This window comes from Hippocampus guttulatus, chromosome 2 (assembly GCF_054856545.1).
Source record: "Hippocampus guttulatus isolate MCC_2025c chromosome 2, RoL_Hgut_1.0, whole genome shotgun sequence".
Lineage (NCBI taxonomy): Eukaryota > Metazoa > Chordata > Actinopteri > Syngnathiformes > Syngnathidae > Hippocampus > Hippocampus guttulatus.
The window spans coordinates 26382404-26402380 of record NC_141262.1 but is presented as its reverse complement, the minus strand read 5'-3'; the positions used below and the strand labels follow the sequence as shown (position 1 = coordinate 26402380).

Genomic DNA, 19977 nt, shown 5'->3' with positions numbered 1-19977 from the left:
GCTCACCAAGGTGAACATTTCAGCTCCCACCGCAGTGAGCTGCGAACAATCACACGAGTGTTTTCCAAGGTAGCGAATGTTGCCTTCTCGTCAGGGTTCGTTCAAGGTCGCGCATGTTTCCCAAACGATCGCCAGACATTGGCCTGTACTCGTCGCGAGGAATCTCGAATGCTCAAAATAGAACTGCTGGCGAACATTTGCGACCTTGAACGCAACATCGGCTACCTTTGAAAACTTTCGGAAATTGTTCGCAGCGAGGTGGGGTGGTGGCTTCAGATATGTGACAAGTACCAGATTCTTGGAATAAACTGAAGTGCACAGGACTGAGGTTTGAGAGCTGGCTGGCTGACTCCAAAACAGAAGTCCATCTGAGAGCCGACGAAGGATTCACCTTTGTTACCGTTATCGTCTCTGAGGTGAAAATGTAATCGATGTGACTGTGGGTTTAACGGTCATGGATGAAGTCGGGTGTCATTATTGGTACGGAGCTCATCGTTGAGGAAGACAGGTTGCCATTCTCTTTCTCGTGGTTTGACATATTTGGCGGCATACACTCTTAAAAATGCAGATTTTCCAACGGTCAGGTCGTGTCGCCAAAGTCGTCAAGTCCTAAATCCTAAAATTATCCAATGAAGTCCCCACCTGGACTCTCTGCATTTCTCGCGGCACCGTCTATCGACTGCGAGCGTAAACGGCGGATTGGAGAGAACATCTGGCTCCAAGCGTCTCTGATGATCCCCTCATTAGAGTCAAAGTAGCACATTGCTCCCGAGGCGCCGCAATTAGACCGAGTCACGTCAGCGCACGGCGCGCAGCCTTGATGAAGACTCCGAGATCGCCGGGCGCGATTCAGGCCGCCGTCGCCGCCAATCCGTCAGCGGCGCCCGGCCCGCTCTCGCCGCTCCTCCGCATCCATCACCATTACACCACCAAACTTTCCCTCTCCCGGCAAGACTCATTCCGCCATGGCAGCTTTATTTCCATCCTCGCTCTTCTGCATCCATCTCATTTCCTGCCACGCAGTTATATATATTTCCGGGATAAGTGCTCTCCATGAATCTCACACCTGCTTTCTCCCTCCCCGCCAACTTCGAAACTCGGCGCCGCGCGTCTTCCTTGTGTTCGTCCGCGCGCCTATTCATCTCTCCCTCTCTCGTCTCCTTCCTTCCGTTTTGTTTCTCGCAGTCATGCATCTCTTCTAATAGCTTCTTTTCTCTCACCGCCCCTTATCTTCCCCCAATTTCACTCACATTACCTCAGGACCATCCCTCATCCCAATCGTCCCGCCATTCTCCGTTTGGCTCCTCATCCTGGGATGTGACCGACTCGGGCGCGAGGGCATATGAAAGGTGTTTGGTGCACTGCAACCAGTGAGGTCAGTCACAGGTTTGCCTTCCTCGGTCAGTCGTCTGACGATAGTTACTTTGCAAGTTCACCATTAGTAGCTGTATGAAAATGAATAATGACGACAGTCGGCTCAAAGAAAACTGACGCTTATCTTTCGTTCACTATTCAATGGTAGTGCCGTTAACTGCCTCTAGGGTGCATCACTGAGTGACATTTTACAACATTTGAAGAGGAATCACATATATTTTTCAATCACAGTTTTCCCTCACGCATGTACAGTGGTACCTCTACATCCGAAAAAAAATTGATTCTGGAAGAAATTCCGTAAATAGAAAAGTTTGTAAGTCGAGACGCGTTTTCCATGAAAATGCCCTAATCCGTTCCAAGCACCCCCAAAATCCAGACATAAATGTTTTCTAAAGCAAAAAAATGCATCAAAATATGGAACAAATACATGTTACAATGTGATTATTGCACAATAAATGAAAGTTGTGCATAATGTAAAAAACAAAGAATAGAGTAAAGAATCAAAATGATGGTCATTTAACTTTGAACTGCGTCCTCAGCGTTTTTTGCCCTCTTTAGTTCATGTTCTCTCTCAGAAGTGGTTTTTGTCTGGCGTTTTGTAAACAACTGAGCAAAGGGTGTTTGCTTTTGTCGGCTTTTAACAATCTTTCGAAAATATCCAAGGCAAACATCAGCATATAGTGAGCGATCGCCCGACTGGTGAACACCTTTTCTGGGTGATTCACATTTACATAAAACTATCGAAACATCTCATGCCCCGAGTTGCGAATGACAAAGATGCTGAATAGACACATATCTATTGATCTATTTATCTCTCTACACAGATCGACACGTAAGGTAGAGGTCCCTGTTAGCCAATAGGATGCCAGGAAGATGCTCGGTATAGCCAATGGCAGAGCAGCTATAAGTATGTTGCGTTCAGGAAATTCGGAGTTGCGAGTAGCGGCCATACGGTGTTTTTACCTTTCGTAACTTGAAATTTCTTTCGTAACTAGTCTAAATTTTCCTGTTGAGGTGTTTCATAAAATTGAAAATTTTGTATGAAGAGAAGTTCCTAAGTAGAGGTACGTGAAACCAAATTATGGGGGTTTTTTTCATGTTTTTAAAAGAATTTGGATATTCAAATCCAGGTACGTCTTGATCCATCCATTTTCAACATTGCTTATCCTGAAGAGGGTCGCGGGGAGTTGCTGGAGTCTATCCCAGCTGACTTCAGGCGGAAGGCACATATGGAGACAAACAACCATTCACACCCACCTCGACACCGGTACCGATCCCACGCTGCTCCCACTTGTGTCTGGCGTGTGTACTAGTACACCATGGCAAGTGGTGCGTGTTTTTGTATTAAAAAATAAAAATTCATGCGGTAGCAGGCAGCACAATAGGCAACTGGTTTGCACGTGCGCCTCACAGTGCAGAGGTGCAAGGCTCGATTCCAGCTCCAGCACCCCTCGCAACCCTTGTGAGGATGAAGTGGATCAGAAAATGGATGGATGTGGTTGGGCAAGAGGGGGGGGTCTAAAAATGGCTGGCACTGAATGAAAGTAGAACTACATTTGTGCTTGAAGGGGAGCATTATGTAACTTGACAATTTTCATCCCCGTCCATGAGAGTGACGTCACGCCTGCGCCGTGTCACGTTGAGACCACATGAAAAATACCACTGGAGGCCGGATTTGCGTTTTCAAGCTGGAAATCCTGTCACTGTTTTGACTTTGTGTCTGCTGAAGAAAACATGAAGCTAGAGAGCACACTTTGTGACTTGCTTTCCCTCGCCCGAGCACCGCCACACAACACGCCAGCCACGTGTGCGACTTAATGTTGTCTGGCTCGTCTCGGCCATCTCCATTCGAACGCCCCCCCCCCCCCCCCCCGTCTGTTTTAGCGACTCTCCACAATGTCCTCGGAACCGATGCTTTCTCGCCTCGCCCCTTTTTTTTTTTTCCGGCAGCCGTCTTTCCATCTCTCCACAGTAGAATTACCCTGATTATGATTGCGGCGGTGATGATAATGATAAGCAGGGCGAAATGATGCACTCTCCTTCTCCCTCACACGTCCAACACCAGGGAGATGATGATTGACTCCACGCCTGCCCTCGGCTTATTTTTCTGCTCCATGCAATCTCTTTGTTTCTCCCTACCCCTCACCAACCCCCTCAGTGGAGAAGTGTTTTTTTGTTTTTTTTAATGTATTTATTTTTTTATTTTCACTCCCCTCGTGCTCTCCTCCGAACCCTCGACTACTCACCTCTAGTCTCTTTTGAGTCTTTTTCAATTTTCCAGCACTCTTTCATCTGTGTGGTTGCGACCCTCCATCCTCCATCTTACCTCAGCTACTTGTGACCCCCCCCCCCCACACACACACACACACCAATTCGAAAGCCCCATTTCTCCTCCCCGGCTGCCCACTTTGCTCCCCTGTCATAGAAGGAACATGATCCATTTCCTTTCAGGCACATCCCATTCAGAACATAATTATAGAATGGCCGTGTCTCTTGAACATGTTGAAGTGGACAGCAGCAAATGGCCTGCTTTAGTGGCCTTTCATCACGGGCGCTTTTCATTATGCGCCTATTTTTTCTTGCTCCTCTCACAAATAAAAGTGCATTCACCTTATTGACACTAATGCACTTCCGAGTGTCAGAAAATGGACAAAACTTCATCAAATGCCTCTCTTTCTTCCCTCCTGAAGTAAACACAAGCTGGGGCATATATTTGACCTGGCACGATGAAACAAAAAAGGGTATAGACTGATAAAAGAGATTTTTTTTTGGACACTTTACACCTATGCATTAACATGTCGAGTTTTCATGATAATAATAGTAACATTTAATATTGATAAATGAAGTGTATTTTTCGGAGGTGTCATACCTATGATAATGTGTGGTAAAATCTGTATCGTGCAACCTTTTGTCGCTCTTACAAAAAAAAAAGAAAATCCCTCATATGAAAATCTGATGAGCTGCAACAAAAGTAAAGACATTTTGGAAATCGGCGCCAAAAATATGTTGAGGGACATTCAAGGCATCTCTGAGTCCAATTTTGCTGTTGAGCGATGAAAGTACGAAATGCTGCCATGATTGAATCCAAAACTCTCTCATTTGCTGTTCAAAGGTAATGAGTCATTTCAAATCAATTGGGGAGGGCGGGGGAGGGGGGGGGGGGATATTTTGGGCATTGCTTTTGTTGTTATGGTGCCATCAGTGGTAGAGAAAGGGCAAACAAAAAAAAAAAACGGCCGCTGCTATTCCTCATTTGTTAATTTAAGGGCCAAGCAATTAGATGTTGCGTTGCTTTTGTGACATTTTGCGAAGGGAAAGGACGGTGGCCATTTTAAATGGCAACTCCAAAGATACGTTCAGAACTGTACAGCACTGACTTGAGTCAATATTGTAAAGGCTTTCATTATCTTGTAAATGTCACATACTTTTTTTTCCAACCCGCAAAGCTCGTTGTTCTTTTTTTAATACCATCTAAGGCAAAAAAAAAAAAAAACTGCCACTACTGATACAGTACTCCTTCATATTTTTCTGTTGTTTCAAACTCCCTCAGCATGAAAACCCCGAGGATCAATCGCGGCACATCGCCATGGAAACAACACGGATTGACAGGCCACGGAATAGCCTCCTGCGTCTTGCAAGCATTACCATACATTTGCTTTGCGCAAAGTTGCTGAAAATTCCACTTTTGTCTTAACCTACAAAAAAAAAACCTCTTCTTCTCTTAGAATATTATGTGACAGTCCCGAAAGATCCCCCCTTGCTATTTTTACCTCAAATAAAGGCGGCATTGAATGCGACAGTCGCTGTGATAGTGCATCAAATATTCAATGTCCCAGACTGTGGCCCTCATGTTGTCTCTGAGTGGAACAAACAAGCAGCTTTGTGCCAGACGAGCCTCATCAAAGTGACATTTGGAAGACATTTGGAATGCATTCGTCTCTTCCGGGACCCATTTGCTGTTTTTCTTTCAGCTTCCCGCATCAGATCACGGGAGATTTGATCATTTGCTTTTCTCCACTTTTCACTTTGACTTTTCAAAGCAAACATGGTGCAGCACTAGTTGGCTGTTATGCTGCACCCCAAGTAAATGCCTTGAAATCCGGGTTAAAAACTTTTGCACATTACTTAAGGTTTTTTTGAAGCATTTTAAAATAGATTTGCTTTTAAAAATCTTTAAATAGCCATCCTCGGAGTACCCGGAGAAAACCCACCAGTACCTCTGCACTGTGAGGTCGACGCGCTAACCATTTAAATCTTTAAATATTTTGTTTGTAAATGTATCAAGTGTTGTCAATGTATGTTCTTTTAGTCATTTTAATAAGCTCCGCCCCGTCCAGCTCCGCCAGTGTTTGCTTTGCCTTTGAATGTCTTTAGCTGTTTGTTGATAAATACTTTTAGGGGTTCTACTTTTGGTTGTGTGAAGCACATTGAGTTGCCTTGTGTATGAACTGGGCTATAGTAATACAGTTGCCGTTCCTTGGCTTGTGTTTGACACAAAAATGTCCCAAAATGGTGCCGTGTGCCAAAATAAATGATCCGTACCGAGCTACTTTCTGGCACCCCGAGCCTTTGTACGGCACAAAAAGGGCAGAGCAAGTGTCTGTACAAAAACGTACACACAATATCTTGTTTTTTTTTTCAACTTTGCAAAGTGGATTACAGCAGTCATCTGGCTCATGTGAGATCAAATCTACAATAAATATATCTCCCGCTGTTACTCGACCTCTTTTTCTAATGAGTTTCCGCATGGCGAAAGAGCAGATGTGATTTGTGGAGAACGAGTCGTTTCCTCAAGTGTCATAAAAAGTAATGACGTGAAACGTGAAATATGTCCGCGCGGGGCGGCGCTGCCGATTTTCACTCTGCCCACATTTCCATCCTCGTGATTTGCAACGCGGTAACGGAAGGACGCTTAAATAGACGATAAGAAGCCCATAAAGGGACTTTTTTTCGGGGGGGGGGGGCAATAGTACACAAGGTGAGAAAACGGACAAATCTTTGCAGTTCTCTCCGATTAGGTGGTCTTTCAAGATGCTAAAATTAGAGGTTGGCAGTTTTTGTTTTTTCCTCTGCGGAACAAGAATCATCGACAATTTAGCAAACGTTTGATATCTTGTAAACATCAAATTATTGTATGTGTGAGCATTACTTTGTTGAGATGGTGAATTTAGGATTGAAAGAAATCTTGCAATCTTTGTGAAGTGACTGCTTAGAATAGTGCCAGTCTTAAAATGATTTGCTGAAATCAAGGAAGTGGTCCGCAAACGAATCACAATAATTACAGTTCACTTGTCTTTAACTTTTTAGTACCGTTTGCTTTTTAAACTTTTATATAGGTCCAATTTTAATTTATATGGTGGTGTGCATGGTGAGCAGAGAGCAACAAAGATCAGGTTGGGCGTCTTGCAAATGTATCTTTTATCTTGTATTTATTTCGTGTTTTAATGTTGGCTAAGATGGTGGCACTTGGTGTAGAACGGGGGTGTCAAACATACTGCCCGCGGGCCAGAACCGGCTGCCAAGGAGGATTGATCAAGCCCGCAGGATCATTTAAAAGTGAAACAAATGCATAGAAGACATCGAATTAATATTTTGAATAAGGTGCAATTCATGGAGTATCCGCTAGGGGACACACTGTTGTGATTAGAGTATAAGACATTTTTTGACCAGAGAAGAAGACAACAGCAGTCTCAGTCTGTCACCTGAGACGGACCCAACACAGCAGACACTATCAAGGACATGTGAATACCTTATTTTTTACACATTTAATAGCACTCTCCTTAGTTTGTAAGGTGTAGGCAGGGATTACATTTAGATTTTATATGCACGTGGAAATGGTTTAAAAATTCCTTTCTTTTAATTGTCGTTTAATCTTAGTGCATTAATAATTACTTGTTAAAGTTTTGTGCTTTTGTACAATCGGTTGCAATGCATACATGTGAATGATAAAAGTAAATTGCACATTTGTCTCAGGAAATCTAAGGTGCTTCATGAAATGTTTTCTAAAAGATATGTTCATTAAATTTCAACATTTTCCTCATTTTCTTGTGCTTCTTTAGACCAAAACAAAGGAAAGACATATTATTTTGGTTATTTATAGCAGAGTGTGGTATAATTTTAATGTGGCGTATGTGGCCCACAATGTGAAATGAATTTGACACCCCGAGTGTAGAATGTCTGAGAACTACTGAAGTCCCCCCCCCCCCTAAAAAAAAGACTTCAATGTTATCAAAAGAAATCAACACGGTCCCATTATTCTGCGCAAGAAAGTCCTCTGCTGGAAGTAAGCAGGCAGAGCGGGCCCACGTGGTGAGGCCCGCCGATGCTTCCGATTGAACATGAGCGAGGCAAGTGTGAACGAGTCACCTCACATTTTCCATCCCGGGGTCGCCATTGTACTCGTGCCTCTTTTCAAAGTGCACTTTGTCTCCACGGGACCTTTCTTCCATCTTTTTCTCTGGGCATTTTCTCTCCCCCTTTTTTTTTCATGCCTGTGTGAGCCATTCAGACACTGTGTGCTCTTTGCTCTCACTGACCTTTCCCTCTCACTCTTTCTTCCTCGTCAGGTTTTTTTTTCTTCTTTTTTTTTTCTTTTTTGCTCCGCTTCGCTTCGTTCGGCGGCATGTTCACAAAGTAGCCACAGCTTGACATTTAGTGGGGGACAAATGAGTGGCGGCAGTTATAGATTGCCACCGGGACGCTCCCGAGGGACGCGTATCAGGCTAATGGCGGCACCGTCTGCTCCCCTTTGGCCCGTCCGATAATCAATAACCATTTCTTTCTTTGGCCCAGCCTTTGTTGAGCGCAAGCACAAGTCTCACGCGGCAACGGAGGTGAGTGCGCGGGTGAAGAATCGTCGAGAGCACCAGTGACGGGCAGACGCGAGAGACATGATTTTACCTGCTAAATATTTGATTGCCGACTCATCCACTTTGTCCCCCCCCCCCCCCCCGACTTTCTTACCTTTTCACTCGAGGCTTTTAGAGGAATGGCAGGATATGGCGGGGCTCCCTTCGTATTCACTTTTTGCTTTTGCCTTTATTTGGATTGTGCTTGGTTGCGGTTTGTCGAGTCGACATTAAATGATTCAAAACAAGCTCTTGAGGGGTATTAACGTTATTCCAAAATCTAGTGGGTGATGTAACACAACTCACAAGCATTAATCTTCATTGTCTGTGGTCGTAGTACTGTATATTCGGTGTCATTTATCTCTCTGGGAGTAAGGCTGAACGATTTTGAAAAAAATTAGGTTGCGATTGAATATGTGATTTTTGTTCCCAAACACATGCAATAAATTCATCTGCCTTACAGTGAAACTCCTCTACAACGAAATCATTTTTGCAGCAAGAAATTTTTCACAACAGGAGGTTTTACACTGTAGCAAATTTGATCTCGGATGTAAACACACACGCACAAACACACACACACAAACGTATGTGTACACGCACACACAATCGTATGTGTACTCTTTATTTTTATTTCAAAAGTGCATAAGTATGAGCACACACTTATTTGACACTTCATATTGTCAGTGTAGAAAGAAAAAAAGGGAAAGAAATTGCAAAATTTACGATCAGCATTCATTTTCACTTTCATCAATTTCTTGGAGAATGTCTTTTATTTTGCTTGCTCCGTCTTTCATTTTCATCACTTTTACCCTCTCTTCCGGCATCAGAGCTCTTCTTGTCTTATCTGCTTGACATCCAAAGGTCCGTTTTGTAGCCATTTTAGCGATGCAACGTCCATGCTCGTCTGAATCTAACAATAACAAATACTTCCTGGACCCGGTGGCATTTCGTTCCACCATCTCACTGTCTCTAACTCGACCGACCCTCGATCGCCACCCAAGACAGCGTTGGTCAGCTGATGTCATGCAATGAACTTTTAAGCCACCCACGGGACGCTTCGTAATCCTCGATGGCCATAATTAGCTCTCGAAGGCTAAAAACCTTTCGCTAACTGGAGCCCTTCGCTCTCATTAGCACTCCAGTTAGCGTAAGGTTTTTAGCATGATAACAAGTAAAGCATTTTTGAGGAAACGTTCGTTTATTTGAATGTCCGTCGAGCCATAAGCAATTTACTCTGAGCAGCTAATCGGATGCATTCCACTCTATCTTCTACGGATCTAGCTTCAGTAGCTACACACATAGACAGTGAGGACCCTCTTGGCCAATCGGAGGCCAGGATGAAGCTCGGTAAGCCAATGGCAGGGCAGCTATGAGTATGTTGCGTTCAGGAAACTCGCAGCTATGACCGAAATAAACATCGTTCACGATGTAAACCAGTGTGGTGGTTACTGTTGCCGTTTCCGAACGAAGCAATAGAGGTCGCTGTTGGATTAGACTTCATTGTAGTGAATGTCTTCGCGAGGCTGGAGCAGAGAAAATGATTTTGTATAACGCAACAGGGGTTTTTTTTCGTTGTATGAGGGGCAGTAGAATGGGAATGGTGTTAATGCATGAAGATTTCTTCACATTATGGGGTATTTTCGCCCATGTAGATTCCGTTCTAGAGGAGTTTCACTGTACTATAAACCAGGGGTGTTAAACTCATTTTTGTCGCGGGCCACTTTGGAGTTACGTCTTCCTTCGGAGGGTCGTTACGACCGAAGAAATGTTTAATCATCGCATCGTATTATTACTTGTAAAAGACGGATTACGAGTTTTGATATCAGTCAACTATTTGTTTGTTGTTTCTTTAGTTATTGTTCAAGTGAGTGTAAACCGGTTAACAAAATTATTTCGGTACAGATTTAAGCAAGTATCATGGAAGCTGACACATATGATTTGCTTTCGCTGGCCACATATAATGATGTGGCGGGCCAGATCCGGCCCCCTGGCCTTGAGGTTGACACCTGTGCTATAAACTATCAGAGGATGACTGGTCGGCACCTCTGCCTAACAGTATAGAGGTCAAGAGTTCGAATCCAGGCTCCGGCCTTCCTGTGTGGGGTTTGCATGTCCTTCCCGTGCTTGTGTGGGTTTTCTCCCGGTACTCCGGTTTCCCCCAAAACTTGCACGGTAGGTTAATTGAGCGCTCTAAATCATGAGTGCCGCACCTTTTTGGACCGAAGATCTCCTTTTCAAGCAACACATGCATGCCATGATGAGCAACAGCCATAACGGCCCCTAATGTGAACGAAACAGAAAAATAAAGTAGAGACAATAGTTTGTAAGTTTGTGAAAAGGAAATCACTGTCTAACTTCGTCGAGACCTTACATGGAACGCACTTTTGCAGCGTCTTAACGACCGCAGCTCAAGTGTACCATTTTAAAATGCTTCTCCTTGGCGCTCCAGATTGCCATTCTTCGCAGGTGCCAAACAAACTTTGATTGAGAATAATAAAATACAATACATGCTGATTTATATTTCACAACAGCGGCAGCTGTAACAAAGCGCTTCACAAAACAGTTAACATAAAGTAAAATAATAAACACAACACATAACATATAACAATAAAACAAATAACAATAAATAAAAGATAGCTCGCAACAGCTCTGATGGCAAGCTGCAATTGCAGATGGCTGCCCGCAAACAACTTCCAGCAGTGGTGCGGATGATGCGCTGCCGTAGGTTAAAGGTGACCTGCTATTTTTTTTTAAATTTTTTTTTGAAAGTGAAACTCATCGGATGCTGAGGGAGCGGTGTGCACTAAGACCAAAATATATCATCTTAATCATATTCACAACACCCCCCCCCCCACTAACTCAGAAATCCTTTTTTCCCCCTACACCCCTCGCGATCGACTTGAAATCAGTCCACAGGCTAGCGGTCAATCGCGATCGACGTATTGGGCACCCCTGCTTGAAATTGTGTTTGTGAGTGTGAATGGTTATGTTTTGTCTCTATGCGCCCAGAAATTGGCTGGCAACCATTTGAGGGTGTACCCATCCAACTGCCCGAAGTCAGCTGAGAACCCCCGTGAGGATAAACGGATTAGAAAATGGATGGATGGTCAATAAACTATCCAATTGCTGATACATCAATGTTTTGGTCATAGATGAGGTTTACTGATAGGTTAGCATTCAAGACGCCAACTTGGTCAATCCCGCCGTTTGAATTCAATTAATTGTTCAGCCCGATCTGGAAAGGTCAAAATATTAGAAACAGCTCAGCGTGATTGACACAACTCCTCCAACTGGAACGGCGCAGCTCTCCAGTGGAACCCGCTTGCCGTTGTACGTGCCTGCGCTGTCTGTTCTGAGTGAGTGTGAGTCTGTCACTCACCTTCTTTCTTTTTGCCTTCTCCAGTCCCTCACGGGCAATTACATTTGACAAAGCGAAGCGACATTTTAATGCGAGCGGAGAATCTTTTTTTTCCTTCCCCCACGGCTTGCTCGTGTTTACTTTTTACTTGCTGGCTTTAATGTAGTCAGGCTGTGCGATTCATGACTTTGTCAAAAAGTTTTGCCGGCATTCGGGGCATGTTCATTCTTACCTCTCTGCACTTTGCACCCGATGATTCACTCGTGCTTTAAATCACTTTGGGATCATTTGCCCTCCGGCGACCCACCTCCACCCCGCGGCAATGCCGCCCACTTTGAGGTGCCCCTCCGGAAGGAATATGATGTGTGTCCGCATTAGAGCAGCAAATTACAAACTGATCTGATGAGATTTGATGCGAAAAAAAAAAAATTTAACTTTCCGTGCTGTTGGTGAGTTTTCAGGCACGTCGAGCCTCCCCCATGAAGGAGATTTATTGGTTGGAAGAATATTAAAAAGAGTGATTCCGGGGGAGGTTATTTTAGTCCACAAAGAGTAAAGTTGAAAAAAATAAGTAATTGAAACTACATATGACGTTCATAAAACTAATGCTAAAACTAATCCTATTCTGTATTGCCGAATGCATCAAATTTGCTTTTAGCATTTCTGAGCCTTATTTCCTCATTTTTCTGCTTCTCGGTCGTGACCAACACACTGAATGAAGCGAAATACCATTATTATTTTTTTAAACTCATGTTTCAAACATGGCTGATGTTTTTTGTTGGAGAGCCAGAAATGTCATTTTTATGCCTGCTACTTTAAATAACAAAACAAAAAGTTGCTGGAATAGGCAGCGGTTTGAAAAACTGAAGAGGTTGATGCACTTGATGTATCGCCAGAACAATGCTTGGAGTATCATTTGGGATACAACTTGAAAAACATGGACACATTTTTTTTCGTGCTATTGTTAAAGTTTTCAGATTCCAAAAGTCTGAATATCCTGTGATGGTTCAAAGTCATGCTTTTTGTTTGATGATGGCCTTTTATGATCAGATTAAAAAAAATAATAATTCCAGCTCAGAGTATACATAAAAAAGAATCAACAGTAGTGAAAGTTCAGAAAGACCTTGCTGTGGTTCTGGACCTGACGCCCTGCCAAAGCATTCTCTCGCTCGCTCAGAGTGTGTTCACGCCATCTTTCTTTGTTTTGTTTTGTCATCTTAATGGCTCGTTTGGGTTTGACAAAGTGCGCTAATATGAGTGCGCTTGATTGATTGGGCTTATTCCGATGAATCCTTCAGCGAGCATATTGACCCAGTGTGCGGCTGCTCATCAGCGTGATGATTTATCATCCCAGTAGAGGCCCGGCTGACTGGCAGTCACTCTGCTTTGTTGCCTCTCAGACACACCTCAGTGTAACTGGGGAAATGTTGCAGCCTTTACATCCAGCAAGTCAATTTGGACTCATTTCTTTAGTTTTGTCTTTTTTTTTTTCCTGCTTGCCACTCTTCCAGGAATGGTGTCGTGCACCAAAAGAAGTACAAGGGAGATTAATGATAATAACCTGAGTGAATGCAGTTTCAGTCACATTTACATGTGCAATTCAGCACCCAGTAAAGTGAATTCAGAGATTTGTTTTGAAATACGTTTGAAGATGGAAGCTTTGGAGTGCCTCGTCGTCGGCCACGGGTGTGCACACGTAACACACAAGAGGGTGGAGGATGGATGTAAGATGAAAAAATGTTGGGCTTCACAATGGCATGGCCGCTTTGGAGCGCCTTGTTGTGGGAAATCCACTGGGGGCTTTAATAATAAGTAATATAATTCTGTTTTTTTTTTTTTTTTTTTTTTTTGTCTATTCTTTCCAAGATGGCAAATTAAGGCAGTAGAGAAGAATGCTACCCATGCAACCCTGAAAGAAGAAAATGATTCATTCAAGCCAATGATTCAGAGAAGGCTTCTGCTCTTGCCACCCGGAAGTATGTGTGACGTCATGGTGACGCGTCCTATTGTTGGATATTTTCATGTTCACATTTGTGGGCGTAAAAAGAAAGAACGTGTTGGAGCATTCCCAGTGGATGCTGCTTTTGGCTGCATGATGTCACTTTGGCCTCACCAGCTGGGCCTCTCTTCTCTCATTGACACGTTTCCAGCGTCATCAAGTGGTCAGATTTCGCAATTGCAACGTGGACATTTTAAAAACAAGATCGAGGAGCACTTAATTCCTTTTTTTTTTTTAATTCATCTAATTATTGTGGTTCAATCACTTCTCAGAAATGTTACCAAACACTCGCTGCCACTTCACGTCCTTTCTTGCCAGCCACTTCAAAGATTTAAGGGTAGCGATGTGCTGGTAATGGAGCAGAGACATGTTTTTTTTTTCTTTTGTTTGTTTGTTTTACACATGAAATGAGGATAAATGTTCGTCTACATGGCCTTGAATGAAGACAAGTGAATGGAGGATGAGTAACCCAGCCACATGAAGATGCCTTTTTTTAATTACAGTGTGCTTCACTTATTTGAAGTATGTTTTCGAAGCTTTTTCACTGCCGTCGCTGCTCCTCGGTACCACAACTCAATCATGTCACCGACCGCCACACTTACGAGCGATTGCAGCTGTAATTAAATTCAAACTCCTCTATTGTGGCCATCTTTGGGGCTTTTCTTGGCAGAGAAGGCCGGGTTCAAGGTTCAAAGCGCCATTTATGGTATGCATGTCTATTTCTTTTCCTGGCAATATCAGACAGCTATTAGCTCCAATCTGCTGGACAATAGCATTTCTGCTACATCTCAACTGATCACATTTTACTCAGCATCATCTAAATAGCAAACATTGCATTTTCTATAATGGTTGTTTATGATAGAAAGCCAAACAACAGAACATGCAAATTCCAGACAGGAGGGCTGGCGCTGAGATTTGAACCCCGAACCTCATACGCAATATAAACCGCCGCCGTCCCTCACTCACTCCTCACACCACTGCTATCCTTGTTCACAGTCTCGTCACTTCCCGTATTGACTACTGTAACTCACTCCTCTTCGGTGTCCATCAAAAATTCCTCCATAAACTTCAACTTGTTCAGAATTCAGCAGCCCGGATTATCACGAGAACCCCCTCCTTCCATCATATCACCCCCATCCTCCGACAGCTCCACTGGCTTCCTGTCGAACTTAGAATCAACTTCAAATTACTTCTCTATACATTCAAAGCCATCCATAACCTTGCGCCCCCCTATCTGTCAGATCTTCTTCAAATCTCCATTCCCTCTCGCTCACTCAGGTCCTCATCCTCCCTCCACCTTTTTCTACCCTCTGCCCGTCTCAGTACAATGGGTTGCAGAGCCTTCAGTCGCTCTGCCCCCAAACTCTGGAACTCACTTCTTCCCAACATTCGTAATATTGACTCTCTTTCCATATTCAAAACCCAGCTCAAAACCCACCTATTCAGACTTGCCTACCCGCCTTAAATCTTTCTTTCTTTGTTTATTTTATCTGTGTTTTACTATTGCTCTTGGTTGTACAGTGTCCTTGAGTGTTATGAAAGGCGCTTGCAAATGTGATGTATTATTATATTATACTGTCAGTCGCTAGACAACATTTTGATTCGTTCAGATAGAGCTGTTGTAATTAAGCCTTCACGAAAATAATAGTGCTCAGGTTTGGGGCATATATTTGACCGTTTACTGTTTATAATTCATCTGCGGTGTTTGTAACATTTAATACACATAAACCCATTTCTCCACTTTGCTGGCAGCTCACTAAGGTTTCATCTGTTGGGCTTAACTTTTTTTCCGTTGGACGCAAATGCAAGTGTAAGTTGAGGGGTTCGTTGTTTTTCAGTGGCTGGCTCTTCTTTACGAATGACGGATGGAGAGATGGAATCCTTTAATGCAGTTGATTCAAAAGGAGAAAGAAAAAAAACATCTGCACCTCCGAACGGATGAACGAGAACACTACCACCTTTTCAGTCACGAAAACACTTCCTGCTTCTCTTTAGCCAATCAGACGCAAGCAACATAAGAACGTTTCAACAATTATTAAACAGAATATAATTTAGATAACTATAACATAAAAGAATATAATGCTCAAATATAAAATGTAATTAATTGATAGTTTAGCATAAGCTTACATAAGTAACGCTTTTATCGTGGCTGTGTCAAGAATATGCCCCCCCCCCCCCATTGACAAATGGCTTAATTGAACGACATTATTGGCTATGTGCTTAGCAACCAGCGACGTATCTTGTCGCCACTCTTAGGGGAAGCCTCCTAGTCGTAATCTAAATAGTCAAACCATCACTAAGAAAAGGAGCAAGCTAACGGCTGGTGTTTTTAAATCAAATGCAGGGAAAGGTTAGTTGTGTCGCTGCCTTTTTCTTTTCCTTGACGTGTGAATCGATGTGGTTGCGAAGAGCTGGCGATGCTAACGTTAGCTTAGCGGGTGCTAACGCAATCAAGTCAGTCTAGCCCGGACAGTGTTCCTTCCGCTTTATGTCTTCTGTCGCACTAAGTGACATTTTCCGTTGCTTTGAGGGAGCTTTTGATTGAGAACGAGAGCATTATTTTGACATTTGTAACAGTGTCAGCCCGGATAGTGAATAGAATGCTACACTGATTTTAACTTTAACCGATTGTGTGTGTGGGGGTGTTCCATTACCTTTCAGTCTTTTTTGAACTGAGCCTAGCTCGATGTTGTGATTTGGAGTCAAAGATGTTTTTTTGACATTGCATGCAGCAATCCAATTATGTACATTGTTTGTTTTTTTTATCACTAGTCATGGACAGGACTCGGAGTGCATTACGTTACTTGTGAGACTGTATTTTAACTATTAAGATATCCTTTATTTGTCCCACACTGGGGAAATTTACAGCCTACAGCAGCAAGAATGTGGGTAGAAAGAAGAAAAAACAAACGAACACCGTTCAATTAAGTGCAATATAAATACAAAATTGATAAATCGCAGTGCTATTTACAATTGTTTTTCACATCATTTAATTATTATTATTAATATTGTTATTATTTTTATTCAGCAGCCTGACAGCAGTCGGTAGGAACGAGCGTCGGTATCTCTCCTTCTTGCAGCGCGGGTGTAACAGTCTCTGGCTGAAGGAGCTACCAAGTGCTGTCAGGGTGGGCTGGAGGGGGTGGGAGGGACTGTCCATCATAGCTTTTAGCTTAGTTAGCATCCTTCTGTTGCCCACCTCCTCCAGAGTGTCAAGGGAGCAGCCCAGGACAGAACTGGCCTTCCTGACCAGTTAGGTATGACGGTTAAAATAAAGTATCACGAACTTTAATCAGCAAATATAACTTTTTTTTTTAAACAACCAATCAAAGCAAGTCTGACAGGAATGCTTGGCTAAACAAATGTGCTCACTGATTTTTTTTTTTTTATGTACACAGAGGTCATGGAGCACATGTGTCAAACTCCGTCCTCATGGTCTGCTGTCCTGTGTGTTCTAGATGTTTTCCCTCCTCCAACACACTTAATTCAAATGATCAGCTTCTGCGGAGCTTAGTGATGATTCGATCACTTAAATCAGGTGTGTTGGAGGCCGGAAACATCTAAAACATGCAGGACAGTGGACCTCGAGGACTGCAGTTTGGAGTCTTCCTTATCACAGTACTCGCTACCTCTTTGTCTTTTTTATTTTATTTTTATTTTGGGGCTCTCCCACAGATGTTAGCAGACAAGTCGAACAAGGAACAGGTCTTGGCTCGGCTCAAGAAGGACGTCCGCTCTTTGCTCATGTCATCCAAAGACGGCTTGGACTCCAACCAGCTGACACGCGACTATGGCAAAATGCTGGGATATCCCATGCCGCTGCAATTGCTGGGCTTCAGCAATGTTATGGACATGGCCGCGGCAATGCCGGACGTGCTGTCAGTGACGCGGGGTGTCAATGGCTGTCCAGTCTTGAAAGGTAGTTGACAGCTGATCGTGTGATATCAATGAAGTCTGTGAAGTCTATGAGTGTCCATCTGTGCCTTCACAGCTGTGAGTGACAAGTCCACTGTGCATATTGAGCAGTTGGTGGCTAATCAGCGCAGGCCAAAGAAAAAGAGCACTGGTGATTTCCACCAATATCAACCAGCACCCATCCTTCCACGTCGAACATTTTTTCTCTCACTCGACCCTTTTAGAGCGCAGCTGCAAATCCTCCTCTGTCAGGTAATCTGGATCCTGATGGTGTGGTGTATTAGGCTTGTTTGTTTTCATTCTGGATGTTCCATAGCACTTTTTTCAGACTGATATGATAAGAGTACACAACCTTTGAATACACCCTAATACCAGGTAACCGATACCATTACAACTTTTGGTACTTTTTGTGCTTGTTGTTGTTAACCCATTGACAGATAATTTTGAAGGAAGACATGTATCCCAGTTTTTTAAATCGGCCACAAGTAGTTGCCATGGTATCAGTGAACTGTAGCAAGGACCCGATACCTTGAAATAAGACGGGTATCAAAATATTTGTAATGTCAAATTATTTTCTGATCAAAGATAGTTTAGTCACGGTTAATGAAATGTACATCATATAGTCTACCGCATATGATCATATCATCGCAGAGCTGCAGTACTGTGCCATTAAAACGGCGATTGTTGCAGGGACCCCTCAAGTTGTGTGACTTGAATTCCTGCTACGTGCGGCGCTTTGGCCACAAGCTGATCCCCAACAACTTTGGTTTCGACACCCTCAGAGAGATGTTAGAGGCTGTGGGAGATCTGATCTTCATCCAGCCCACCAACATGGGCTTCATTGTCACCCTGAGAAACAATGTGGTGTCTATGCATCCCGCTGGGTTGTTCTACACAACCAATGGCGTCAAAAAGATGTCTCCGAAAACTTCACAGAGGTGCAGAATTCCGGCGCAAGGAAAACAATCAGGTGTGTTCCGTTATTGGGAATGCCGGACTGTTTTACAATTTCTCAATTTAACTCCTCTGGCTGTATTCAAAACCACCTCAATTTTCACTAAGAGCCACCAAACTGTCTACCCACGGCGGTGCGGAAAAAGGACCAAGACGTGGAAGCAGATGTCGATCAGAAACTGCTGCTGGAGGTCCGTTCTTAAAAAGAAAGCACATTGTAGAAGGATTATTTTTATTTGCTTGTCTTTATTTGGGTCATCAAGGATTGTGTCCCTTGTTGCTTGGCAGTGGCCTTCAGGCAAGGCTGTGCATCTGATTGAGAATAGCCACTTACCCATACAACCACTAGAGGGCGACAAAGACCCTACCGTTGTTGTGGATTTGGACAGCCCTGGGCAAGGTAAGGCAGGGGTCCCCAACCTTTTTCGCCCCACGGACCGGTTTATGTCAGACGATATTTTCACGGACCGGCATTTAAGGTGTGGTGGATAAATACCACAAAAGAATATGGTAAGAGCTGCATGAACACTGTGGTGTTTTCGAGAGATAATAATAAACACGAGGAGCGTCTAATCTGGCCGCAACACTCCGATCGCTATGGTAATGTTTAATGCCTTGAAAATATGATACAACGCAAATTCAAAGTGAATGAAAATGTCAACTCACCACAATGCTGAATCAGTGCGAGCCCCGAGCTTGATTTTCTGCAACCGGGCGGTCCCATCTCTCGGTAATAGGAGACAATGACACCTGAAATGTGTGCTTTATGTCAAGCCTACTTCGTAATTTTGTTTTAGTCGCCCCTTGCTGCACAAAATCTCCGATTCACACAGGTAGCATGTCGGAAATAGCAACAGTGCTATTGTGGCGATCTCAGAGTATTCAGCCATAACTTCAATCCAGAACACCGGCAGAGTTGTTGTCTCGAACGTACTTTTAAGGCCGCCGTCATTTGCGATCTCCAGCAGTTTATTTTACTCATTTAGCAAGCTCCGGCGTTTTGTTTTTTAGCGTAATCAGTTACGTGACGAGGAAGCGTGGTTTGACGTGCGTCAAAAGTGACACAGATGCATGTAACGGAGAATCGGGTAATTTTTCAAAATGAATACAACGGAATTAATGTAAGTTCTTATTTGCGGCCCGGTACCAAATGCCACCGGTCCGCGGACTGACGGTTGGGGACCCCTGATGTAAGGTACCGGAATTTTTAATAGGCATTTTTTCTTCTTTTTTTTCAAAAGCTAAGTATTGTACAGGGGTTCCAAATGTTTAGTTTAGAGGTTTACCAGTACCTTGGGGGTTGTTTAAAAAAAATTCAACATATTTAATGTTACAAATCAATGTCATATTTATATGATAAAATAAGTTTCACATTCTTCCAGTTCATGTTTCTGCTGCGATAGCATCAAAACAGCTCAACCACTAGCATTGTCGTCATCCGTTTGTGGCACTTATGTGCACATAATGTCACGCTAGCTGTCTGTATATTGTACAGTCACGTCATGGAACAATTGTTTCTCTTTGCTAAG

General features: G+C 43.4%; 1 protein-coding gene across 5 annotated transcripts in view; it reads left to right on the top strand.

The window, feature by feature from the left end:
* The window catches only part of LOC147209286 (tudor domain-containing protein 5-like), a 159105-nt gene that overhangs the window by 135486 nt on the left and 3642 nt on the right, over nucleotides 1-19977 (top strand). For 3 of the 5 annotated variants that reach the window (XM_086105053.1, XM_086105050.1, XM_086105051.1), the window contains exons 6-11: nucleotides 1261-1375; nucleotides 17255-17498; nucleotides 17571-17746; nucleotides 18185-18464; nucleotides 18557-18639; nucleotides 18737-18848. In XM_086105053.1, coding sequence (XP_085961179.1) covers nucleotides 1343-1375; nucleotides 17255-17498; nucleotides 17571-17746; nucleotides 18185-18464; nucleotides 18557-18639; nucleotides 18737-18848 — 928 coding nt within the window. In that variant the 5' untranslated portion in view covers nucleotides 1261-1342. Of the gene's footprint in view, nucleotides 1-1260; nucleotides 1376-15797; nucleotides 15930-17254; nucleotides 17499-17570; nucleotides 17747-18184; nucleotides 18465-18556; nucleotides 18640-18736; nucleotides 18849-19977 lie in introns of those variants that run through there. The other 2 variants (XM_086105054.1, XM_086105052.1) reach the window with 2 other exon arrangements.